Genomic DNA, 27,787 nt, shown 5'->3' with positions numbered 1-27,787 from the left:
ACATTAAATTTCAAAATGTTTTTTTACAAGTAAAACATATGAAGACAAGATCAGAAGGACAAGAGAAAATCAGAGCATAGGGGGAGGGATTTCTATAGAGAGTTTATCAGATAAGGGTCTTATATCTAAAATATATAAAGAACTTAGTCAAATCTATAAAGCTATTAGACATTTCACAACTTATAAATAGTCAAAGGATATGAATGGGCAGTTTTCCAATGAAGAAAATAACCCAACTTATACTCATATTAAAAAATGCTCTAAATCACTAATTAAAGAAATGAAAATTAAAACAACCTTGAGATATAATTTTACACCTACCAGATTGGCTAAAATAATTATAGAAGAAAGTGACAAATATTGGATGGGATATGAGAAATTTGGGATACTAATTCATTGTTGGTGAAATTGTGAACTGATCCAACCATTTTGGAGAGCAATCTAGAATTATGCCTAAAGAGATATTAAATTACCTATACTCTCTGACCAAACAATACCACTACTTGATCTATTTCCAAAGATGATTTGGGGAAAAAAGAAAAGAATCTTTATGTTCCAAAATGTTTATAGCAGTTCTCTGTGTGGTGGCTAAGAACAGGAAATTACAAGGAAGCCCATTAACTGGGCAACAGTTGTGGTATATGATTGTGATATAGTAAACTATAAGAAATGACAAGCTTGATGTTATTTAGATTTATATGAAATAATAAAGAAACAAGCATAATCAAGAGAGAATATTATATCGGTTACAGCAATAGTCTTTAAAATGACTTTGAGTAAATAAACTATTTTTACTATTAAAAACACCTAGCATTCTCTTTACAATTCTAAAAAGAATATGTGAAGAAATTATCCATATCCAGAGAAAGAAATGATAAACAAAACTATGTATAAGGTAATTTCACACACACACACACATATACCCCTAATGAGGGATAGAGGTGAGGAAAGAAAAAAAAAAAAAAAAAGAAATCTATAAGATAATTTTGTTGTATATTTGAAAGGAATAGAAAGTTGTGCATAGTAGATTTGTAGTTCCATGTGCTATCATCTTTTTTTATTGTACTATATTGTAGAAATGCTTGTTTTATTCATAAATTTTTAATTTAATTTAAATTTAATTTAATTTAAAATGAAAAATACTACCTAAAAACCATGATCAAAACAAGATCTTAGATATCACTTTTAAAGAAAGTATCCAAAAAAAAAAAAAAAACTACTTTAATATCTTAGATCCATAGGGTAAAATAAAAACTCAAAGAAACAAATCAAATCCTAAAGGAGCTCCCAAAAGAAAACTCCAAGGAATATTATAGCACAGCTTCCGGGTCAAGCATATTGCAAACAGCCAGAAAGAAACAATTCAATATCATGAATCCATAGTCAGGATGACTCAAAATGTGGCAGTTTTCATATTAAAGCATCAGAGGACTTGGAATGATATTACTAAAGTCAAAGGAGCTAGATATATAACTAAAAATAGCCTATTCAGCAAAAATGAGTATAATTCTTCAGGGGGAAAAATAGACATGTCAATAAATAAAGGATTTTCAAGCATTCTTGATGAATATATCAAAGCTAATTAGAAAATGTGACATTAAAACACAAAACTCAAGAGAAGCATAAAAAAGATAGATATGAAAGAAAAATCACAGGGACTCAATATGTTAAATAATATATGCTTACATTTTTATATGTGAAGATGATATATGTAACTCCTAGGAACTTTATCATTATTAGGACAGTTAAGAAGAAGACTATATAGATAGAAGGAATGAGTGTGAATCAATTATGTTGGAAATAGATTTTTTTTAAAAAAAGCAAAGGAATAAGAAAAAGGTATGTACTGGGGAAAGTAGAGAAAAGGTAAAATAGAAAATTTTTCTCATATAAAAGATGCCTGCAAGAAGACCTTTTATAAAGAAAGAAAATTTCACATACAAACTAATTGCCAACAAAATATTGCCAAACACCCTACTTTAAAAAAAAAAAAAAAAAAAAAAAGATTGAGAGTTCCTCCAGGGCTGGGACTTTTTATTGTCTTTTTAACTACAGAGCCTAGCATACTGCCTAGCACATAATAGATATTTAATAAATGCTTATTTGATTGATTAATTGACTGATTAAAATAGTACTAAAGGAGGTCTAAGTAGCAACATATTTTTGAAGTTCCTACATTGATAAATTTGGCTGTTTTTGAAACTACAATTCATACTTTTCACAAAACTGGGATGATTTTTCCTTACTAAATCATTTTAATTAATGCTTTAATTATTTAAACATCACAAGGTGATTCTCAAGGGCAGAGTCAAAATGGCAGAGGGAAAGCAGTGACTCACTGGAATTCTTCCCAGACTCCTTAAATATTAGCAGCTTCTACATTAAAAGATCAGAGGGCTTGAAATAAAATATTCTGGAGAGTAATGGAGCTAAGATTACAACCAAGAATCATCTACTCAACAAAACTGGGGCAAGGTGAATTCAATGAAAGAGAGGTGAAGATAAAATCTCATTTTTAAATATAGGAGTAAAGAGAAGCATGAGGAGGTAATCAGGAAAGGGAAATCATAAGGGATTTAATAAGATTTATCTGTTTACATTCCTACATGGAAAGATGATACCTATAACTCAAAAGAACTTTCTTATTATTATGGCAGTTAGAGGTGTACTTCTATATAGTCAGAGGGAATAGGTGTGTGTTGAATATGAAAGGATAATTATCTAAAAAATAAAATAAAACCAAAAGGTGAGAGTATTGTTTTGGGGGGAAATGAAAGGGAGAGATGGAACAGTCTAAATTATCTGCCTTAAAAGGGGCAAGAAAAAGTTTTTACAGTGGAGAGAAAGAGGGAGAGGGGGAAAGAGAGTGAATGAACCTTACTCTCATCAGAATTGGCTCAGAGAGGAAATAACATACACATTCAATATGGATATAGAAATCTATCTTATCCTGTAGAGTAGTAGGAGGGGAAGGCTATACAGGGAGATACAAGAAGATATAAAAAGGGGCTGAAAGAAGAGAGGGCACATTGTAGGAGGGGCTGATCAGAAACAAATAGTCCCTCCCTTTTGAGGAGGGACAGGTAAAAGGAAAGAGGGAATAGAATAAACATGGGGAAAAATACAGTTAGTAATAGCAATTATGAAAAGAATTGAGAAGCAAGTTTCTCTGATGAAGGTCTCGTTACTCAAATGTGTGGGGAATTAAGTCAAATTTATAAAAAGAGCTACTGGGGCAGCTAGGTGATACAGTAGATAGAGCACCAGCCTTCAAGTCAGGAGGATCTGAGATTAAATCTGGCTTCAGACACTTAACACTTTCTAGCTGTGACCCTGGGCAAGCCACTTAACACCAACTGCCTCAGCAAAAATAAATAAATAAAAATTAAAAAATAAGAGCTATTTTTCTATTGATAAATGATCAAAAGATATCTATGTTCAAAAGTTATAAAATCATGAATATCCTATCACCTAATAATACCACTCCTAGGCATGAATCCTAAAAGAGGTTTTTTTTAAAAAGGAAAATAATTGATATATAAGAAAATATTCATAGGAGCTCTTTTCTTAGGGCAAAGAATTGAAACTTTGAGGATGTCCATCAATAGGGGAATGGCTGAATAAATTGCAATATGTGATTATGAAGAAATATTTTTGTTCTCTAAAAAAATGATGACTAGGATAATATCAAAAAAACCTGGAAAGTCGTCCATGAGCCCAAACAACATGAAATGTACCATGAACATAGTAACAGCAAAGTAGTAAGATGATTAGCTGTGAGTGATTTTGTTGTTCTAAGCAATACAATGATACAAGACTACTCTGAAGAACTTATGATGAAAAATATTTTTCAAACCCAGAGGAAGAACTGACTGTGTCTGAATATTTTGTTAACTTTCTTTTTTTTTCTTTTCTTAAGGTTTTTATTTTTTTTGGAGGGGAGGAATCTATGTTCTTTTTTGCAACATGAAAATGTTTTGCACAACTTCCCATGGGCATTCTCAAAGACCAGGGTAGGGAGAAAGAGAAAGAATCTGGAACCCAAAATTTGAAAAACAAATGTAAAAAAAAAATTTTATATATAATGGAGAAAATAAAAATATTTTTAAAAAGCAAAATTTTAAATAAACAAATAAACATCACAAAGTACCTAGCTATTCCATGGTATCTCAGAGAAACTATCCTATAAATGTTAAATGTTGATAATATTTTTTTAAAAATTTTTAAATTCTAATGCTATAGCTATGTTTTTTTTTCCTAATTATTGTTCTAGTCCTATCCTGAGAGGGATTTAACAGCAAGGAAGTACTCCTCCACTTCTTGTATTCTTATTTGGATTGGTTTGTCCTATTTGTTCCCTTCCTCGATTGTCAGAACTTCACCTTTTTTAAAGTGCCTCAGTTAGTGTTGATAAACTTCAGCTCTACCTGCATCACATAAGTTCAGATCATGTGGTCTACATGTCTCCCATAGCATCGCACATTAAAATGCAACAGAATTCTGGTATCCCTCAGTTATCCTAATCTAAGAACTTCTAGCTCCCTGCCTTTTTTCAGGCTTAGTATAGTTAAGAGTAAAAATTTCAGCCTTCTTTATAGCTTGAGAGCACACATTTTGAAAGGACTACCTGTCCCCTATTACTGATTGCTGTATGCCTCAGGTATTCCTGATTCTTCTTTGGTCTGCACTATTGGGCATGTTTACCTATATTAGCATAGTCTTTTTTTTAAGATAACCTTTTTTTCCTGATAAAATTCTTTATGTCTTCTGGGGCTGTTCATTTTTAGATCAAAGTACTTTATATAACTTTGTCTCAGGATTTCTTGATTCTAATTCAATGTAGCGTTCTTTTCAGAATTTTTCCTAGAAGCTGGAGAGACATACATGAACTGATGCTAAGTGAAATGAGTAGAGCCAAAAGAACATTGTACACATCAACAAGATTATGTGATTATCAACTTTGATGGACTTGGCTTTTTTCAACAATGAGGTGATTCAGGCCAATTCTAATAGATTTGTGATGGAGAGAGCCATCTGCATCCAGAGAGAGGACTATAAAGACTGAATGTGGATCACAATATTGTATTTTCACCTTTTTTTGTTTGCTTATTAGTTTTTTCTTTCTCGTTTTTCCCTTTTGATGTGCCTTTTCTTGTGCAGCATAAAAATATGGAAATATATTGAGAAGAATTGCAAATATTTAGCCAATATTAGATTACTTGTTGTCTAGGGGAGGGAATAGTGAGGAGGGAAAAAGAAAAAAATTGAACATAAGGTTTTACAAGAGTAAATGTTGAAAATTATCTTAGCATGAATTTTGAAATATAAAAAGCTATTATTATTTCTTTAAAAGACTTTTTATACAGCCTATATTATTTACTGGAAGTCCAAAATCTTAATTTACAAGAAGAATTAATAGATAATTATAATAGCTTGGATGTTTTTATTTTGCAGTCTATGACTGTTCCTATAATAGAAAATAGATTTTTTTTTTCCTACACTTTACCCAAAGACCACTGTAACAGAATGATGCTAGGTAGGTAGGTAAATTGTCACAGAAAGTCAAAATGAAAGAACAATTCAAATAAAAACTTCAGCCACTACACCAGACTGTATTTCTGTTACTTTCAAGACAAAATTCTCATAGAAATTGACCACAGGATGGGAAATAATGCAAAAGTACAAACTGGATGGCCAGAGGAAAATGAAGAATAATCAAGGCTAACAGACTGAAATATAATATTCTATTTGTCACTTTTAGATCATATTCCAAATTCTGAAAAAAGTTTTTCAGTATGCGAGCCTTTTCCTAAGTTTTTCCTAATTTGAATTTTCTTAACAACTGCTAAATTAATTAAGAACTTTTTTTATTTCATTGGCTTTGCTTCATGTTGAACCATACACTAGATATTTTCTACTAAACAGTGAATTAGAAGTTTAAAATATGTTGCAGATGCCATGAAATGAAGCTTTATTATTAACAGTCCATCTTAATAAACAAAATGAAACTACTGTTACTGAATCTCAGTTCTCAAATGCTTTATTTTTTTTACTACATTTTCTCATAAAACATCTGAATAGAAGTCATTGAGACATTTAGAGCTCTATGCAAAGATTAATTAGTTAAACTCTACTCCCCAAAGTCCTATTCTGATGCCTGCAAAGGTTGCCATGATAATTCTAGTTCCTGTAGTTTCTATCATAGGAGAAAGACTACAAGTACAGACTCAAGAAAAGACTAAACAATAGCTTTATGGAAAGATGCAGATCTCATAGATGGCCTCTTACTCATGAATTCCCTTGTTATAACAATCCTTTCCAAAAAAGAAAAATGCAGAATCGTGTAATCTCTTTTTTGCTGTTATAAGGGAGTAGAACAAAAGGTGCCAAGCATCACATGAGTTTTTAATCATCAACAAACATTAACAACTATTAATAGTCTAAGAAAAGAGATCTTTTTTGAGTAAACAACAAATGTTAAAACAATCAACATACTGCCTCTCATTATAAATGAAATCAGAAAAAAAGAAGGAAATTATAGCAAATTGGAATGCTTCAAAAATTCTCCTTGGGAAAAATTAAGGAGTTGCTGCAATTAACATTGTATGAATCCAAATATAAAAAGAAGCTTCATTGCTTAAGACATTTTGGTCACCTTTTACTGCAATGCTAATAAGTATTTGCAAAATGAGTATCATGAAAATTTCTATGGCTTATGAACCAACCAACATCTGTTGAGAATGAAGAGATAGAAAAATTAGATTAGTATATATTCTGATAATTGGTAACTTCATTGCAAAGGTGGAAATAGTTAAAAACAGAAAGAAATTGTTGGAAAAAAAGAGACCAAAGACTCATAAGCCATATAAAACCTCATTCTTAAATTTAATAAGTACTTTCTTCAAGAAAAAGAATCAGTAGGCATTGAATATAGTGATCAAAGAGTAACATCACACACACACACACACACACACACACACACACACACACACACAATGAAACTGAAAAGAAATTACTCATTACTAATGTTGGAGTCATTGCTGAATTAGCTATGTAAAGTCAGATCATTAAATTATTAGAGCAAAGATCAAAATTTCAGTTAAAAAAAAAAAACCTAGGAAAAAAATAAGAAAAAAATGTGGTATACAAATGAACACAATTTCCTTGTGACCTATTTAAATGAGTCATCAATACATATGTGATTAGGACATAGAATACAATAATTTCATGTGGAAATTTAATTGATCTCAATCATTATAAGAAAACCAAAAGAATTTAAAATGTCACTTAGTCAGCAAAGACTTGATGTACATGCCAAATAAAAAATATGATAATGAAGAGCAAAATCCATTTGAACTATAACCTCATTTGTAAAATCTTAAAGAGAAAAATAATGGAAGATTAAAACCTTTTCAAAACTTTTCAGTTCCAAGAAATTTTGGTAAGAGTCCAAACTAAGTAAAGTTTTTCTGTGTATTAGTGACAAAAATTGGAAGATATAAACACAATAAAAATGAAAAAGACTTGAAAGATTTTTATAACAAACCCTTGATTAGCAGAGAAAATAAGATGGCACCAAAGGAAAAAAGACAGGTACAACAGCTGAATTAGACCAAGAATACACAGAGGACATCCATGGTGGAAGCAATATAAATGTGACAATGCTGAAGGGTTGATTCACAAATTTTTGAGAAGTGGGGAGTGTAACAAAAGCATTGGGGTAAAATCCCAGAACTTACTAATAGCCAAAAAATAGACCAAAAAAGTCTCACTGCTGACTTGTATTTCTTTTTTATCCCTATAAAATTTTTATAAGAATCATCAATATAAACATCATGTGCATCCTTGATGAAGTCATTCATGACTTGACCAAATTGATTCAAAGTTATGGAGAGTAGAAGATCTCACTGTGTTTATTATTTGTGGCCAATAATTTTTGTAAAGCTTTATTCATACAATGTTATCTCCTATCCTCACCATTTTTTTTCACAATCCCTGAAAAAAAAAAAAAAAAAACAGATGATCTGCTTGATCGTTATTCTGGTCATAGATAACAGGTTTATGATCACCATGGGTTTTTACTACTGTTTTAGAGGAAATCAAATGTAGAGTTGATTGTTCAAATCTTGTTCAACATTGTTCAAATTGAACAATGATTCCCTATCAAGGATAATGTCCTCTATAAACTTTGGTTTATGGATGATATGCTTGTTAAAGAGGCAGCTAGGTGGCTTGGTGGACAGAGTACTGGGCCTGGAGTCAAGAAGAAAGGAATTCAAATCCAGACTCAGATATTTGCTAGCTATGTGATCCTGGGCAAGTAACTTAACCTTTGTTTGCCTTAATCCACCAAAGAAGGAAATGGCAAACCATTCCAATGTCCTTGCCAAGAAAACCCCATGGACACTATGGTCAGGGGGGTCAATAAGACTTGGACATAAGTGAATGATTGAACAATAGCAGCAATTACAATAACAAATGATGATTCAAACGAGTCTTTTGAAGAATAGACATTAGCACTCAAAAGACCATCCACTGCCCAAAATTAGCTAAGAAGGGCAGTGATGTTCTGGGCCTAGAATCAGAAAGACTTGCATTCAATTCAAATACTTATTGCCTGTGTAAGTTGGAATAATAACAACATAATAACAATAACAATAATAACAACACAGACAGCAATATCTGTAAAGCCATCTTATCTGACAAAAGAATACCAGAAATTCTTTAATTCCTTCCTTTCTTTCTTCCTTCTTTCACTTACCTTTCCTCCTTCTTTCCCTCCTTCCCTCATTTCTTCCCTTCTTCTTTCCTTACCTACTTTTCTTCACTTCATCCCTCTTTCTTTCCCTCTCTCCTTTTCTTCAGAAAAAAAAAGTGGATTAAAAATCTTTTATCCAATTTAAGATATGAAATTGGATGGATATTCTATAGAATTTGTCCATCATGAGTGTGTGTAATACCAATAAACAATGAATTGGGCACAGAATTAAATGAGAGAAGGAAAGTAGCTTGCACTACCTTCTGGAAACTGCAAAGTAACTTTAGGAAATAGGCTTTTCCTAGAAACACAGGTCATCTTATTAAATATTACTACTCTACTGATATAGTTAAGTCACAGAATGTGAATGTTTCTAAAAAATTAACAGTAAGTATCACTTGGAAGAGAACAAGAGGGGGGTTAAGGTAAGTGTGAGCAGATGGTTACAAACAACAACAAAGTAATTTACAAGCATTTATTAAGCATCTATTACATGTCAGATATTATGCTAGGTCCTAAATATCCAATACACTTTGAGTCAGCTTTTAAATAGATGGACATGGAAAAGGAGATAAGAAGAACAGTTCAGTAAACAGTTCAGTTTAAATGGACGGCAGATTGTCCAGCAGCAGCAGCAAAAGTATATTGGAATTTGATAGCAAAAGGATTTAAATGACAAGTATAGGAAAGGAAATTTAAAAATTTTTAATGGCTTATAATAGTTTTCCTGTCACTACTCACTGACCTGTTGGTATATGTCACCTTTTATTGTTGTCTTTAGCAGTTCCAGGTTATATATATATAGGAAAAAAACACTAGGAAAAAGAATCTTAATTTTTCTTGGGCTCAGTCTGTTTTCCCCAACTAAAACTGTGACTTTCAGGAATTTGATTTACCTAAGCCTCATTAAAACATTTAAAATAGCTACCTCAAAAGGTCTAACAATCAAGTGATGTTTATAAGACTTTTTAAACTACATAAAATATTACGTGAATTTTTCTTCTTACAAAACTTGTTAATAATTTATACGTTTCACCTATGGTATGTGTTCAGAACCCAAATAAAAAAATTATTAATGATCTATGTGAAATTCAACTTTAAACATTAAAATACTAGATATTCAACTTAATTTAAATTCCAGAAATGTTAAATAGCACAACAGTTCTGAACGGTACCTAAGGAGATTTTTCTGAGTAAAGTACATAAGTTTTTTATCATAACTATTTTATTAGCAGTTTCTTGACTGATTTGTGACCGTTCCAGATGATTAAGGTTCATAAGATAGCTGAGGTCCAAATAAGTGAAGTTTGAACATCTAATACTCACTACATATAACCATCTTTAAATTTTTAAACCTCCTGCAGTCTTGTACTACTATAAGGAAATAAAAGTATTTTTCATTTTAAAAAGGAGATATATCTTTTTTCTTTTCTATCTTAAAACCAAATAGATATATGTCTAGTCAATATTCTATTTATAATTGCAAATGGGAGTTATCTTAAAATATAATCACTTTAGTGAAAGTTAGTACAAAAGCAATGTGCCTTACTACTGCCCTAACGAAAACCTATTTAATATGGATATCTGCTTAATAAATTTTAGTGTAGTTGAATTCACTTTATGTAAACAATAAATCAATAATATTCAACATTATTTAAAAGAAAATTAAGTGTACAAAAAGAAAGTTAGTTATACTAACATTGAAATAGCAAAATTAAAACATTATTTGGGCCAGACATTTAAGCCATTCTAATGAATATTAATCAAAAGTCTAATTTTAACAAATCATACATACTTTTGTTTTACCCTTGATTTTAGAAAAGAATAGATTAGAAATAGATTAAAAGTAATCTGTTATTATACTATTCACTAGGATATGAAATTAATATATTTATACATATGTGTGTATACACACACACACAGACACCATGTATATATACAGTGTGTATGTGTAAGTGTGTGTGTGTGTGTGTGTGTGTGTGTGTGTGTGTGTGTGTGTGTGTCCAATGTATATTTGGGCAAAGACTTTACTTAAATTATCCAAAATTCAACAAACTTCAATTTCTTTATAAATTCAGGCCATTGTCCCTAAAGGAGAATAGGAAAAGGTGATTCTGCAGTGCTGCTGTCATAGCTTAGGCACTAAAGAGGAAATCCAGCTCTTCTCCAAATGGTACAATGCAACATGAAAAAAGAAATCAAGGAGTATCAGCTTTTGTTATTACAACTCAGTAAGCCTTTTTCCAAACTCAAAAAAAGCACTTTAAATTCTGGGGTCAAACTTCAGAAACTTTTAAACTTGCAAACCTAAACATCAAAAATGAGAACCTGGTAATGGCATAAACATCTATGTAAACAAGCACAAGGACAAAAATTAACACTGATCTCAATTCTGTCTTCATTCCTGAATATTCAATTCTATTCAGAGCTATATCGAGTACACAAGATGTTCCAAGATCAGAGAACAAAGCGGGTCTTCCTCTCACAGGCACGCTATTGCTGATTTATAAACGAATAGCATCAGCCTTCTTTGGATAAGAATAACCTTCAAATATTGCATGCATTAAAGACCAAAGGCTAAAGGAAAGTCAAGCAGAACAAAGCAATTACCAGGGAGGAATTCTGCCAGCAGAGAGTTTTCCCTTCTGCCCTTCACACAACAATCTATTTGCAACTGAAACTGGATTCTTGATTCCTGAAAAGAAAATCAGCAGAAAATGGAGATGGGAAAAATTGTTTAAAGGTTTCTAATTAAGTTCTGTGGTATTTTGGTGGAAGAGTTTTAGAAACCTTAAAGAAAAAGTTTTTCTTCCTATTAAAAAAAAATTTACTATTACAATAATATTTAATTTCAGTAAAATTCAAATAAACAAATATTGAGCACCTACTATGTGCAAAGAACAGACAATAAAAGAATAGATATGGTAGTAAGTTTTTGTATTTGCTGTTGATAAAATTGTTGATTTTTAAGAAAATACCAATGGTATCAATTTTTTTTTTTACTTATCTACTTTTTCCTGGTTTTATCTCCCATTATTCAAATTATCCAAGGAGACAAAAAAAAAAAAAATTAAAATAAAAGTTAGAGAACTTTAATACTACTATGAAATGATTCCAAGATAGAATGAAATAAAGAGAGTTTGATGTGTGGCAATTTCTCTGGGGGGTGGGGAGAGAGAAAATGTAAAACTTACAGGCATATAAGTAGAATTTTTATAACAAATCTACTTAGAAGATGCACACGACTATTGATGACTTTAAGTGCACATTGCAGGTGAAAATAGATCTAAATAGAAAAATAGTTTGGCCTGAATGCACCATCACAAGAGGCTAAGGATCATATCTATAAAATAGCAGTGAAAACTTGTAAGTTCTTTCCAAATATTCTTTTCAAATCACAGGCAACAGTGCTCGCCAAAATGGAATCTTCTGTGGCTCATATACTAATCTTCAGGTTCCCAAAAGATTAAAAAGGTGGAGAATAGCTTAAAAATATAATCAATAATCTAAGGAGAAAATGATAGCAGAATGGCAGGTTAATAACGTAAGGGACAATGCTAAATAGAACTTGAAAATATAATACAAAGAAACATTATGTATTAAAAATCAAAATAAGCCCTTTAACTTTATTTACAATCCAAAATTAGGCATTCGGTTAAATCCCAAAATATTTCTCAACAAACCACCCTAATGATAATTATTCACAAAATACTTACATCACTATAGTCCATAATCAAATCTCCATAATATTTATTTTTGTAATATTTATTGAAAAGTAATTTGGAAGTTTGTAGGAAGCATTGACAAAAATTTAATCATAAATTGTTTGACTACTTTCATGTAAAATGCTATACTTAATATTTGGTGCTAAAAATATAATAATGCAAAAAACTATTTTTAGAAATACTCCAATAACTGAGGAAAGAATGGATTATGTCTTTATGAAATGGGATTGTTATTTTTTAAGTAGCAAATTATATCATTTACTTCGGAATTATCTTAAGATAAAATATTCATTTTTGCACTAGTTTAACATACCACTCAGTGCTCCAACTGCTCCAAAATTTAAGGATTTTCCATCCATAATGCTGGCATCACATTCTATCTCACCCAAAAGGTTTAAATTGGAACCCATTCCTGCATTTGTAAAAGGGGAATCCTAAAAATACAGAAAAAAAAATATGTATATACACATACCAAATACAAAGTACAACATACCAAGATGGTGTAACAGAAACAACACTTGACAGAATCAGGAGACCTGTATTCTCATTCTGTTACTTCCACTACTGATTTATATGACCGTGCAGCTTAATTTCTCCAGTTAAAGTTTCTTTGGTTATAAAATGTAGAACTGGACCAAATGATACTTAAGGTTTTTTTTTTCAGTTCCAAAACACTAATTCCTAAGTAATATTAATGATGATGTAATTCATTTAAGTGTAAACAAATTAATTATATAAAGCAAACTAAAATACACTCTGTAGAAAAAAAAGATCAAGGGCCAAAGAAATCTTAATGTAATGTAATGTAATGTAAAGGAGGATTCAAATTCAGCATGAGAAGGCATTCCTACTCATTCCTTTGTTTTGTGGAGATTAAATATATTAAATACAAAATCACTCTCCAGCCAGTGACAAAGCAGGCAAAGATTTTACCATTTTAATCCTTACCATGAAGTAAATGGCAAATTAATAATGCCCTGGAAGATATTGCCAATTCCCAAGGTTAATTCTTATGATAATCTGGTACTTTATCAGATCTGAAAAGTGTGATCCAGTACAGAAATATTAGAGACTAAGATGTGAAAACAGTTTGGAGGAATTTTTATATAATTATTCTGCTATACAATCAACATACAAGCTTGTTTTTCCTCTAAAGTGAACCTGAAAACAATTCCTCAGGTTCACCTTAGAGGAAAAACAAGCTTGTATGTTGATTCTAAGATTCAGGATTTAGTAAAATAGAAGTTTCCTAAAGATAAGTTTTTCATGTTTGTATTGCATTTCAATAACTGGAATGTTTTAGGCCCTTAATAAACAATTGTTAATGGATCTGCTCCCCAAGAAAATCAGACAGGACAACATGGGTCATCAATAAATGCTATGTGTTAAGCACTGGGGAAAGAAATACAAAAATTTGGCAGACTCTGCTCATAAGAAACTAACATTCTAATTGGAGATAACAAAGATATATACAAAATGAAAAAACAAAGTCTTTGGGGGAGTGAGTATATTAACAATTCGGGAGAAAGTGCTAGATTAACACTCAATGACAACTGGGTTCCATTCCTACCTTAGCTTAACTGTGAAAGTTACAACTCTGCAGTTTCCTTATTGTAAAAATGGTAATAATAATACTTTACTGTTTATCCACAGAAGTGAGAAGAAAATACTCTGTGACTCTTTAGATGTAAATATAAATGTGTTTTTATAATCAATATTTCAAGGGATTTGTGATCTCACAGAAATGGAGTATTCTACCATTACTGCAGGTCTACCATTACTACCCAAGTAGGCTGCTGAAGTGCCCAGATCTAACCCAGAATTTCTTCATATTCCATGCTATGAATGAAGTAAAGCTGAACCAAGGACCACTACAGAACTGGAACCACATACCAGATAGAAAAAAACTCATCTCCAGGAAATAATTTGCTAAAACATTTTTTCCATTGCTATCATTAATGATGGTTTATAAACCTCACAGAGAAAATTCTTGGAAAAGACCACCAATATGTATTTTGTAAAACTATTGCTGTATACAGTGATTTGAAGTGATATCACAAAATTTTTTAAAATAATCATTCACAAATATTAATCAAAGATTTGCATATATTATAATGCAAATCTCGAATTTCCACACCAAAGTAACAACATATACTTAGAAGAAACACATATCATCATAAACATTCAACTAAAATATCTATTAAGCACCCAAAATGTATTCAATGACTGTGAGGCAAAATAAAGGCAAGTCCCTGCCCAAAAAATGCTGACCCTGCCACAAAAATGCTGACAACCTAATTGGGAATTAAAATATTAACATATACATTGAAAAACTAAATAATAATAATAAAAACATTTCATAATATAACTATAACAACAACCTGGTTTCTAGAATCATTGTTTTGTAACCATCTCACATGAAACATTATATTAAAATGTAGACAATAGTAATACAGGAATTTAGAGAAAGAATAAACCACTAGTCTAGAGCAGAACAGAAAGGCTTTAGTGTTTGAAGTAATCATGAAAAATAGACCCACAAGCAAAATAAAATAGGTGATTTTAGGTATAAGAAACAACACAAAGACTAATGGCTAGAAAGGTATAGGGCATGTTCCTGAGAAAAACAGACTAAAATGAATACAGAATGAAGAGAAATAAAAAGTAAGATGATAAAAATTGGCTGGGAATAGATTATGTAAAACCATTAATACTGAATTAAGGCCTATGGACTTTATTTGGAAGAGATTAAGCAATACAACTTTTTTTCCAGCAATTCTATTCAACAAATATGTATTAAACACCTTCTACATACAAAGCACTGTTCTAAGGATACAAAGACAAAGAATAAAAATGTCCCTGTCTCAGAACAGCAATCAATATCGCAAACAAAGCCAAAGTAAAATTAATCTAATTAAAAGGAATAATCAGGAAAACTAAATTTTTAAAAGGTCAAAAAAATTTACAGCAAATTTCTCTGTAAAAGTCTCATTTCTCAAATATATACTGATATAGAACTAAGTAAAGTAAAAGTAAAAATAAGAGCCATACCCTAATTTTAAAATGGTCAAAGGATATAAATAAGCAGCATCCCGAAGAAATCAAAGCTATAGTCATCTTAAAAAGTGATCTAAATCACTACTGTTTAGAAAAAAGCAAATTAAAACTACTCTGAGGTACTCATACCTATCAGAAATGACATGGTGTATGAGATAACTGAAAATAGATATACTAATGAATTGTTCATGGAATAGTGAACTGGTTCAATCACTTAAAACTATGCCTAAAGAGCAGTCAAATCATGTATACCTATCTTTGACCCAGCAATACCACTACAATACACTAGGTTGGTACCCCCAAAAATATCAAAGGAAAATGTTAAGTCCAGGCGAGCTCCCTGGATGCAGAAGAAGGCAAGGAAAGAAAAGGAAACAGGAAAGGAAAGGAAAGGAAAAAGGGAAAGGAAAGGAGGGGAGGAGGAGGGGAGAGGAAAGAGGAAAAGAGGAGGGGAGAGGAGAGAGGAAGAAAGGAGGGAAAAGGGAGAGGGAGAAGGCGGGAATAGGGGAAGAGAGGGAAGAAGAGGGGACGGGAGGAAAAAAAGAAAAGAAAAAAAAAAAAGATATTACTAGCTTTGACTCCAAAGAACCAATGAAATACACACCTGTCTACCTGACTTCTGATTAAGAGGTGTTGAAATCAAGATGCAACATGAGATAAACTTTGAGAAATGGTCAGTGTGTGGATTTAATTTTTTCGGCTTTTTTTTTTTTGCTGAGACAATTGGGGTTAAGTGACTTGCCCAGGATTACACAACTAGGAAATGTTAAGTGCCTGAGGCCAGATTTGAACTCAGGTCCTCCTGACTTCAGGGATGGTGCTCTATCTACTACACCACCTAGCTGCCTTCCTTATATTTCATTTTTTTTTTAGGGTTGTTCTTTTTTAATGAATAGAAAGAAGTTCAGGAGGAAACAAATAGAAGAGCTTTGAAAGTAATAGGGTAAGTGTATAAATACTTTTATAATGAGCTGTAAATAAGAGATTAGTGATAAGTTCAAAATAATAAAAAATTAAATTAAAAAAACTGGAATAGGTTAAGTATTGAAAAAAAAATAGGGGAAATATTCTAAAGGAAAAGTGTAATGGGACCTAATATTTGAACTTAAAAAGAGCAAAGGGGAAATCAAAGAAAATTCTAAGTTTTGAGCCTAAGTATCTAGGCAAATAAAAGTATCAATAAATAATTCAATATTAAAATTAATGTTAAGCAAACCTAAAATTTTGATTTAGAAAGAGCAAATGGGATACCTTTACAATGTTTACTTCAATGGAAATGCAAAAAAAAAAAAATCTGATCATAACTAGGCAAAATAGAGAATTCCTTTAGTAATATTTAGTTTCTTCATGATGTAACCACTCTCCATGATTTTCTAAAAATAAAAAGACAATGCTTAATGAAAATTGACAGAATTCATTCAAGTTTTTTAGAGGATAAGCTTTTCGAAAGTGATATTCCTTATCAGGAGAAATAGTTTAGAGACAAGAGCAAAGAACTTGAAAATTCAGTCCCCAAAACAGATTCAAAGCCCACCTTTCACTTATTAGCTGCCCAATCACCAGCAAGTTATTTAACCTCTCCATGGCTGTTTCTTCATTTGCTAAACAGAGATAATGCCTGGCATATTTATCTTACAGTGTCACTTAGTGAATTAATGTATAGAAAGTGTTCTAAAATAGAAAAGTACCATACAAGTGATTATTTGAGAAGCAAATCATAAAAGTGAGATACTGAGATAGCAAAGACAAAAAGGTAAGCCATCTGCCATTCTCCAAATATAAAACAAAAAAATTTCTACTAATCTATCTATCTCTATTAACCACTACCTTTGCTAAACTACATAATGTCCCTTGCTATGAATGTAAAATAATAACAACTATTTTCAAATCTATAGACTATTGTGTCTCTAGGGATTTATTATATAATTTCTGCTAACTTCACTTACAGATGTAAACAATTTGGCTTTCAGTAATGAACACAAACTAGAAAGGCAAATTGTAAAGTTATTCTTACCAAAATTACTTATATTTGCTCAATTTCTAATAATACTTTCAGAGAAAACTATTATGTTAACATTTATAACATGTCATTCAAGTACAGTTGCCAAACATTAACCAAACCTAAATTTTTTTTAATAAAAGTGTGTGTTGAAAATTAAATACAATAAAAGAGAAGCAATCATTTTGATCAGCAAGTAGAATTATAGATTGGAATCAAGAATGTTCAAATCCTGTTGCTGACATCTAACAGCTGTGTATTCATATCCTAATTATATAACTTCTTCAAGCTTCAGTTATTTTTTAGTTGTAAAGTGGAAATAACAAGAACACCTAGTACCTACATCACATGGCTGTCATGAGGTTCAAATTAGATAAGATACATAAAACATACCAAAAACTTTAAAGTATGAGCTGACACTTAAGATGATTAATGAAATCATTTGGAACAAGTCCTACCAAAAACTTTCTTGTAAAAATGGTATTAAAGACAAAGAACTTTTTTAGGAAATCTATTTCATTAAATATTTTCTAAACAAAGATGAAAATAGATTAGCAGCTCTTAATCGCTACATTAACCTTTTTACCAGACTATTTGGTAATGCCTGTACATTTTCCATATCATAGATGAGATCTTATAATACATCAAGAAAAATTGAGTTTCTTTTTTTAATTTCAGAATAAATTTTAGTACAAAAGAGAGATCCTACCAAGCCTAAAAGGCACCTCCCCCCCCCCCCCCCCCGCCAATACTTTTTAATGTTCCAGTATATTTCTTAAAAAGAAACTTTTAGACAACTAATGCTGGAGGATTTTTAATTTGAAATTTTCTTGTTGACCTAAGTTAGGAAGGACATCATTGAACAATTACCACTAACAGTACAATTTAATAATTTAAATACCAACAGCAAGCACTCACCGGAAAAGTCATTTAGTTGGTCAGACATCAACCTCCTCCTTTGACAAGAATCCTTTGGCGGATTGTTAGACATGATTGGAATCTATTAGGATGTAAAAATTTAATTCTGAAGGGCCACTATATCCCAAACTGTCAAATAGTTCAGAACTAATTTTCCTTCATCCCTGTCTAACCCATGTTGCTCCTACTAATACAATATTCAAGATGCCAAAAGTTTGGGATATGTCAGGGTAGAATGTACAATTGCAGAAAGAAACCATATCAACTAAAAAAAAAATCACAGAATCATAGTTCTCAAAGATTATTAGTGAGCTATTTAGTTCTTTCATGATATCAGCACTCACATATCCTGTGATATGCATATATATATATATATATATATATATATATATATATATATATATATATATCCTGATCAACACTCCAAGATTGGTATTATGAGAGAAGAATGAAAAGGCTACTCTCTTGCCTTAAAAAGCAGTAATGGATAGAATGTTAAGTGCTAAGTCAGGAGGAACTGAGAGTTAATCCAACTTCTAATGCTTCCCACCTATATAACTCTGAACAAGTCATTTAACTCTGAGCCTCAGCTTCTTCATCTATACAATGGGAATAATAATACTTATAATATACAGCTTACAAGCTTGTTTTAAGTATCAATGAGTATGTAAAATTCTATAAACTTTAAAGTGCTATATAATATCAATTACTATTATCATGGCCTTTAGTTTATATACCTACTCTGAACAACTGAAAATCAACCCTATGTTTGATGGCTTCCAGAAATATATTCTTCCTTAAATCACTATTATAAGGTTTAAGAAAAGTGGGTCATTTAAGATTTTTACCTAAATCTTTCATGCTAAAAGTTAAATTCCACTTGTCTCATTCTGTCTTTACTGGAAATAAAGAACAGTAGATTATAGGTACTATAAAATAACAACCAACAGAATAAATTATCGTGCTCTCCCTCAGTATACTTGCTAGCACGCCTTTCTTCCCAGGTTCTTCCTTTATCTTCCCTCCTTCTTCCTGTGGCTGCCTTGATAACTTGATAACATGATAAACTGCAAGTTTTCCAAATCTTTTAGAATTAGGTTAATAGAGATATGATTGAAATCACTCTGTATTGATCATACCTTTCCTATTTGACATTCATCTCAAAAGGTATGGCAAAAGGCTCAGGTATATAAGGAGCAGCAAACTACATGAATCTAATTAGATGATTCTGAATACCAAAGCAAAGAAAAGGAGCATGATGCACTGAATCAAGGTTCAAATTTCATACCTCATTCACTGATATGTCTGTGATCCTGCATAAAATGCTATTACCTTCAGGCTTAAGTCTTCTCAGCATTAAATATTGACATACAACCTATTTCACAGCGTTGAAATAAGCAAAGTGTCTTGACCACATGCAAGAGAGCGCTACAGAAACCTATGGACTTATGATTACAAAGTGGTGTTAAGATGCTCCTCAGGATTTTGCTAAAGAAATTCTATAAATGGATCAATACCACATTGTTGTACTCTTTAAAGGCATTTTAAGGAAATGTGACATCAGTTCCTTCAATATTTCACTTAATGAAATTGTAATTTCTTCAGTGAAGATATCTCCAACTAAAGCAGATCTCAACCCTTCTTGAACTTCATTGATGGCTGGTTTTAAGAATTCTTGTTGCCAAAAAAGTTAATCACTCTGAAGACAAGCTGGTGGTAGTCTCCAAACTTCACTAAGCTGGTTTTCGTCAATCAGTCAGCAAGCGATTAAAGCACTAGAAGTTAGGAGGACGAGAGGAACAGAAACAGCATTTGCAAAAGGTAAGATTTTAGCTGACTCTTGAAAGAGGCATGGAAAGTTAGGGATGGAAATGAGCATGGGTAACAAGGCGTGAGCGGTGGGAGGATGGGGTAGAAAACAATCCGTGAAAGAGATTGAGTCAGGAGGTGGAATATTGTATATGAGGAAAAATAAATAAGCCAGGGTAGCTGGATCACAGAGTACATGAAAGGAGTAAAATGTAAGACTGAAAAGTTAGGAAGGGGCCAAGTTATGAAGGATTTTATAGTCAATAATGGGATTTTATAGTTGATCCTGGAAGTAATCTAGAGTCAGTGCACATTAGAAAAGATGGGTAATATGGTCAGAACTGAAAGATACATTGGCAGCTAAAGAAAGGTTGGATTGGAGACGTGATGAAACCAACTAGCTAATGAAATAGTTCAGATATGAGGCAAGGCCACACTGGGATGGTGGATGTATGAATAAAAAGAAAGAGAATTATGGGAAAGGTTATGTGAAGACAGAAAAAACAAGACTCGACAATTAATTGGACTAGACAACAGACATAACCTATTATTTTGGACACATTTTAAAAAAGGTTTTTCATGTTGACATAATTTTCAAGAACCACAATTATATCTAAGACATGACATCCAAACATTTTCATGATGGATAAGAGTAGGAGAGAGTTAAAATTAAAATAAGCCAGCTATGATAGCACCAGGCCTGGAGTCAGCACCCAGTCTGAGTTAAAATCTGGCTACAGACATTTAGTAGCCATGTGACCTTGGGCAAGTCATTTCACCCTGTTTGCCTCAGTTTCCTCATCTGTAAAATGAGAGAGAGAAGGAAATGGCAAACCACTCTAGTATCTTTACCAAGGAAATCCCAAATGGGGTCATAAAGAGTTGGATATTTTACTGGAGCTGAGAAAGGACCACAAAATCGAGTGAGTTGAGTCTGAAAAACAACTGAACAACATCAAAAATAGTGCTACTAGAAGAATCACAAGGCAATCTATCATGAACTTCAAGCTCAATTATAAATTGAGAAAATCCACATAAAGAGGAAACAAATATGAACAAATGGGAAAAAACAATTAGAATACAATTCACAGGATTAAAATTATTCCAGCATAAATCACATTGTCTCATATAATTCTGTACAACTATGATTTTTTTTTTGACTCAGTTAAAAAAAAAAGTATTGGTGCTTGGTTCAGGGCTAGAAAAATTAATTCAGGGCTCCTTTTAATTGGAGTCTTTATTTTTGTTCACATAATCTTTACACTTCAAAGTTACTTAAACCAACAATTCATTTCTTTGCAATATTCAACAAAATAAAAAAAAAATTATTGTCCTTCACTTTAAGTCTTACTATTTAAATTTTATGTTGAATTGAAGAATACATTCTATTTCATGGCTTTTTTTTTTTAACTAAATTTGGCATCATCACAGTCTATTTAATATTGATAGCTTTCAGGGGCATCTTCATTCAGTTTGTTCCCAAGATGTAAAAAACTAAATTATATATATAGTTTTTATATATATGGCAAAAATCTCAGAAATAACAACAGCAAAATATTTTCATTACTCTTCATACTGAATATTATGAATACCATATAGATCATTCTTATGCCTATAAATACAAAAGGTGGACACTGCCTATGCCATAAGACTTTCAGAGTCATCGTCTATATCTTAACAATTTACTTCCTCCAGCAAGAAGTGAAATGTATCTTCGAGGATCAAATCAAGAAGAATGGGTAAAACTATGTTTCTCAAAAATTAAATACAAATATACTTTCTTCCCAATATATACCACAGTTTGTTTTTTAGGTTTGGTTTTTTTTGGCAGGAAGTAAAAAATGGATACTGATGTATCCGGGAAAAAGCATAGGTAAAGTTGAATATATTAATGATGTTTATCTTGATTGTCATCTTCAGCATATGCAACTTAACCAATCTTTCATTGATATATGCATCTTAATATGCAAGCTTTTTAAATTTTCTTTTACCCAAAATGATTTTTAAATGACACTCTTAGGAACTGAGAGTTTGAGACACAAATAGTAGTAACCCATGACTTGAGAGAAGAAAACACAAAAATTTCTGGAGTTAATGACAATCAAATGCTACAAAGAAGAAACAAAAAGAAGAGCAAATGATCTAATTATAAAGAAAATAATGGATGCCATGAAAGACTCAACTCACTCGATTTTGTGGTCCTTTCTCAGCTCCAGTAAAATATTCAATGAGTAGAAGTTTGGAGATATTACATAATGGAAAGGGTTGAGGACTTTTTGACAGTATAATTTTTATATTTTATATTTTATTTCTCCCCCCATCCCCAATTACATGTTAAAACAAGTTTTTAACACTGCTTATTCTTTTTTAAGTTTTGAATTCTAAATTCTATCTCCTCCTCTCTCTTTTATTTTATCCCAAAGATGATAAGCAATCTGATACAGGTTATACATGTGCCTATCATATAAAGAAAATTTCTATATTAGTCATTTTATACAAGAAGACTCAAACAAAAACAAAGAATAAAAGAAGAAAGTAAGAAACAGAGAATTTCAGTCTGTATTCAAAAAATATCAGTTCTTTCTCTAGAAGAAGATAGCATGTTTCATCATGAGTTCATTGGAATTGTCTTGAATCACTGTATTGCTGACAATAGTTAAGCCATTCACAGTTCTTCATTATATAGTACTGTTGTTACTATGTACAATGTTCTGGTTTTGCTCATTTCACTTTGTATCAGATCATGTTAAGCCCTTCCAGGTTTTTTTGAAATCATCTTGCTTGTCAATTTTTCTAGCACAATAGTATTCTCTCACAATCATATACCACAGTTTATTTAGCCATTCTCCAACTGATAGACATCCCCTCAATTTCCAATTCTCGGTCACCACAAAAATATTTGCTATAAATATTTTTGTAAAAATATATACTATTCCCTTTTTAAAGATAATGTTAAGTTTTAAAATGTTTTTGATCTGTGCTACACCTATCCCATAATAGAATAACTGAGGACACTGTTAATAGAGATATTCAAATCACATTGTAAATAAAAATAGTATTGTGGAGTTATGTATGTCTACATATTATCTCCTATATTGCCATTTTTACACAGCTCAGTGTTTACAATCTAACATAATTCAACTCAACAAATATTAATTATCTACCATGTGTAAACCACTGCGCCATTCACAAGGTAAGGATGGAATGCGACATATGATTTAATTGGAATAAGGAATTCTACTGAGGAAGCCCCTTCTCTCAATATACATAAGCAACTATTCTGCAATCTATACCCTTATTCAATGTCAAAAAGCCAATATATATCAAAGGCATTATTTAAATCTAATTTTCCTAAACTCCAAAACCAACTATTTATCCACTAGGCTTTCATGAAAAAATGGACAAAGATAAAAACAAGACATACTAAAGCAATAAAAATGTATACCACAGAAATAAATAAGACTAAAAATTTATATGCATTAAAATGCACACTAAAATACATACAAGAAACAAAAGCCAAAGATCAAGTCATAAGAAACTTATAATACACAATAACTGTAAAAACATTATCATTTATTGTAGAATTACTCAACATAAAGTAAAAAAAAAAAAGCTAGTACAACTCATAAAGTTTAGCCTTTGGTTTCCAAGCAAGCCTTATTTAAATCTTATTCTTAAAATCTATGGGGGAGTTTATACCTATATTATTTCAAAGAGTTGTGTCAGTAAATGTGTATATAGGAAAAGTCAGTTTCCAAAGTGGTATAGTGGAATTTATGTTGAGAAATAATCATAAATTCATATATGAGAGTGTAGAAACCAGCAGCTATTTGCTTGTTTTCATTCATTTTTCTGCCCCTGAAAACTATAACCAAAAACTATTTTTTTTGGTCTAATTGTATCTCTAAAATATTAAAAAACAAACAAACAAAAAAACAACAAAAAAAAAAAACCAACAAAATTAATATACTCCTACAGTTGCCATATCCCCAAAGGAATTTACAAATATATAAAAATATTTCATATAAACTTTCATGTTAAGCAATTAAGACACTACTTTTGAAGAATTAAACTATTAACTATACTCAAACTTTTAAGCATGTTTCATAATATGAAAATAAAGCAAGGAGGTAAAGAATCTAATGAACACTGGCCAACAAGTATCACTTCAGTTGGCCATAAAACATAAATATTTTCCCATTCCCAAGTGAAACAACTTTCATTCATGAATACAGAATTACAGAGGCTATCTTAGACATCAGAAGCTAAACAATTATCTAAAAGAGTTCCTAGGGAAACAAAACACTTTCCATTTTCACTCTATAATTGCTTCTTAACTATAATGCTCAAGTTTGCTTTCTTTTTTGGCTTCTCTATCTTTCCTCCACCTCAGGACACATTTACAGATGCATTGGCACAACACAGGCATGCTAAAATTTCTTACTGTGGTTGATCAAAGTTGGAATGCCTTTAGAAATTACTCAACGTAGACAGTCCAGAATTATATCTAGCCAAAGAGTCATAGTGTTCTACTTTTAACATGTGTTAAAGCTATATTTCAGTTATCTTGGATCTCGCTTTAGCAAACATTTGTTTGCATTATACTTTCTTAATTTTAATGTTACCCTAATAAATAGTAGTACACTAAATGTCACATTTTAGCATTCATAATAAACTTTTAAAAATTGTTAGACAAATATAAAATGCTGCATAAAAAGCACAGTTTCACATATTCTTATAGCAATTATAAATTTCTTATGATTTTTCTAAAATTCATAAGTCTATTCTGGAAATTGCAACAAAAATGGAACAAATGTCAGCATAAATTCATTAAAGCATTTGTTGATCTGGCAGAGAAAATCCTTATACAAATGGAACTGTAGTTGTATTTAATTTATTACTAAAAATAGTTTTAATGAAAAAACATTGCATATCTGCACTCATCCCATTTCTATTATTAACCTTCCTAGTTTACAAATAAATAATATAATTTAACAAACAAAAAAACATAGCTGTAGCCTTTACTTCAATGCTTTTTATTGAAAGCCACTTGTATTGTAGTACAAAGAGTTACTTGTCAAATAACACAAATCTCAAGAAGAAAATAATGGCTTGGCTAGACTTGCACATCACAAACAGTTTTAAAATTTGTTTTTGTTGGATTCTTTACTATGTCCAGGAAGAAGTTAGCACATACAGTACCTGAAATTGCCTTTTCCACATAAGCTACAATAGAAAAGACAAATGTACTGGTTTCACTAACTTTGCCAAATTTGGCATTTACTCACACTTTCCTTCAATTTAAATAATTATCTCTTAAAACCACTTAGACTTTAAAACAAAAATAGCACTGAAAGAGAAACTAGGAAAACATAGAATTGCATCCTTTTAAACTACTATTCTGTCAAAAGTAAGGATATATTTAAAATTTAGGGATTTTTCAACTATCAATTTCAGTATATTACTGATTGTACTTCTTCAAATTTATTTTCAAATTAACTATCCGTAGAGAGTATTTTTAACGATATATCCAGACACATTCCAAAAGAAAGGAAAATATGAACAATTACAGAAATCCTGCATGTTGTTCTGACAGGTTTTTAGTACTAGTGTTCCATGTATGTGCCATAAAAACAAGCAATAAGCACAATCTTATAGGTATTCTACAATGCAATATCTCACTACGTTTTGAATACATTTTTATTACTAAGGACTATTCTTACTAGAAACCTTAAAAATTTTCTAATTCCTGCTACCTCCCTTTCCAAAATCTATATGGACCTAAAAAAAAGTTAAGAGATGGACAAAAGCTTTAAATCACAGGATATTATATTTTTAACTCCTTGAAAGCATGTGTTTTCACTCTACATTTAAAATCATCTTCATTTAGAGACTTCCTATTATGTTAAAAGTTTGACCTCTCAAAAGAACACAGGTTATTCAAAAATTAATACTACAAAGTTATTCTATATTCCTCATTATATTATAAATGTAAATTAAAACTCCCCTTGTTTACTATTACCTTAGAATAACATATGAGAATAAATTTTATTTAGGTGGAACTAAATTGATTTCATACAATAATATAAATGATAACAAGGACCTAAATTGGATTTACAATTTTACACAATTACATAAATGGTAACAAAATTATAACTAGTATCACCCCTTACAATATATGTCTTTGAATGAATTTTAACCCTAATTCTATGCCATAAATTAGATATGGAAATTTGTAAGTCAGAAGATAATTTGAAGATAGAGCAAAATGTTTCAAGGAGTAACTCACCCTTAATGAAAGTAACTTCTATTGGCAGATATAATACTGTCAGTATTTTGTGGTGTTTATGTCACTCATTTAGAATGAATTCTAAGAGACTGTCAACTCAAAAGGTCCTAAAATAAATTACTTATTTTGCAACCATTTTGAACTAATATATTTAGACTTGTGCAGATGACAACAGAGAGTCAAATTGTGATAGAAAAATCCTCTTTAAAAATAAATTTGTTTCAGAAGCATATGTTTAATGGATTTAAAAAAATTAAATATGCTTTTAAAAAGCAAAAAAAGACACTACTTTTCTGACAAGAAGATAATGTGTATGCTAAGCTCTAAGTTCTAGAGAATTATAAAAAAGAACATATTTAACTAATGTATAAATGCAAATAGTAAGTTGAAACTACTGAATAATATTTAAGGTAAGAATCAGCATCAGTATACAAAAATGTGTTTTTAAAAGAGTATAAGTTACTAACTGGGTTCTAATGCTTCTTTGTCTATAAATATTCACCCACAGCCTATCTTTTAATTAAATCAATACTCTAGCAGCAGAACAAGCAAAGTAGCTGTGGGCCATTTGTATACTGAGCTTCAGAACACATTTCCTTTGATCAGAAAAGGTTGAATTTCTGGGGAGAGGTGATTTTCCTCTACCTCTTTATAATAGAAACATGGGTACTTAGCTGCATCCAACTTCATGAAGTGTAACTGTATATGTATGCCTCAAAAAATGTACAGAAACAAAGACTGTGAGCAGCTGAAATACACATAAATACAATGGCTGAACCATTAGAAATAATGCCAAATGCACATGGAAAACAGGGTCATTGACTGGAATAACTTATGATAAAAAAATTCTTAAAATACATTCCAAAAATCAGAGCTAACACAAAATTAATACAATGAAACAAAAATATTACAAAAGAAAAAAGATAAAACCTGAGGTCACAGAGAAACAGACCTCCTCTTACAAAGAATAAAAGACATAAACAGAAGAGAACAAAAAAATTAAAGGTCACTGGTCTAAAATTAGACTTATCAACTACATTTGGTTCATGAATACTTGTGTAAATGAGATAAACACATTAAGCTGTCACTACAATATATTAAATGCTATAATGATCAGTAAGAACACTGAAATACAGAACTAGCTTAGTATTAATGAAAAAGTGATTTTCTAAAAATAAGAACATAATGCAAAAATCATGGGAATCTTTAAGTCAATTTCTGAAATGAAATTA

At 31.0% G+C, this 27,787-nt stretch overlaps 1 protein-coding gene across 1 annotated transcript in view; it reads right to left on the bottom strand.

Moving 5' to 3' along the window:
* TASP1 (taspase 1) overlaps nucleotides 1–27,787 on the bottom strand; it is a 244,821-nt gene that overhangs the window by 181,184 nt on the left and 35,850 nt on the right. The window contains exons 5-6 of the mRNA XM_051975909.1: nucleotides 12,797–12,917; nucleotides 11,369–11,453 (exon numbers count right to left, since the gene is read on the bottom strand). Coding sequence (XP_051831869.1) covers nucleotides 11,369–11,453; nucleotides 12,797–12,917 — 206 coding nt within the window. The remainder of the gene's footprint in view (nucleotides 1–11,368; nucleotides 11,454–12,796; nucleotides 12,918–27,787) is intronic.

This window comes from Antechinus flavipes, chromosome 2 (genome assembly GCF_016432865.1).
Source record: "Antechinus flavipes isolate AdamAnt ecotype Samford, QLD, Australia chromosome 2, AdamAnt_v2, whole genome shotgun sequence".
In the NCBI taxonomy this organism is placed as follows: Eukaryota; Metazoa; Chordata; class Mammalia; order Dasyuromorphia; family Dasyuridae; genus Antechinus; species Antechinus flavipes.
The sequence above is the reverse complement of the archived record's forward strand: the minus strand, read 5'-3'. Positions and strand labels throughout refer to the sequence as shown.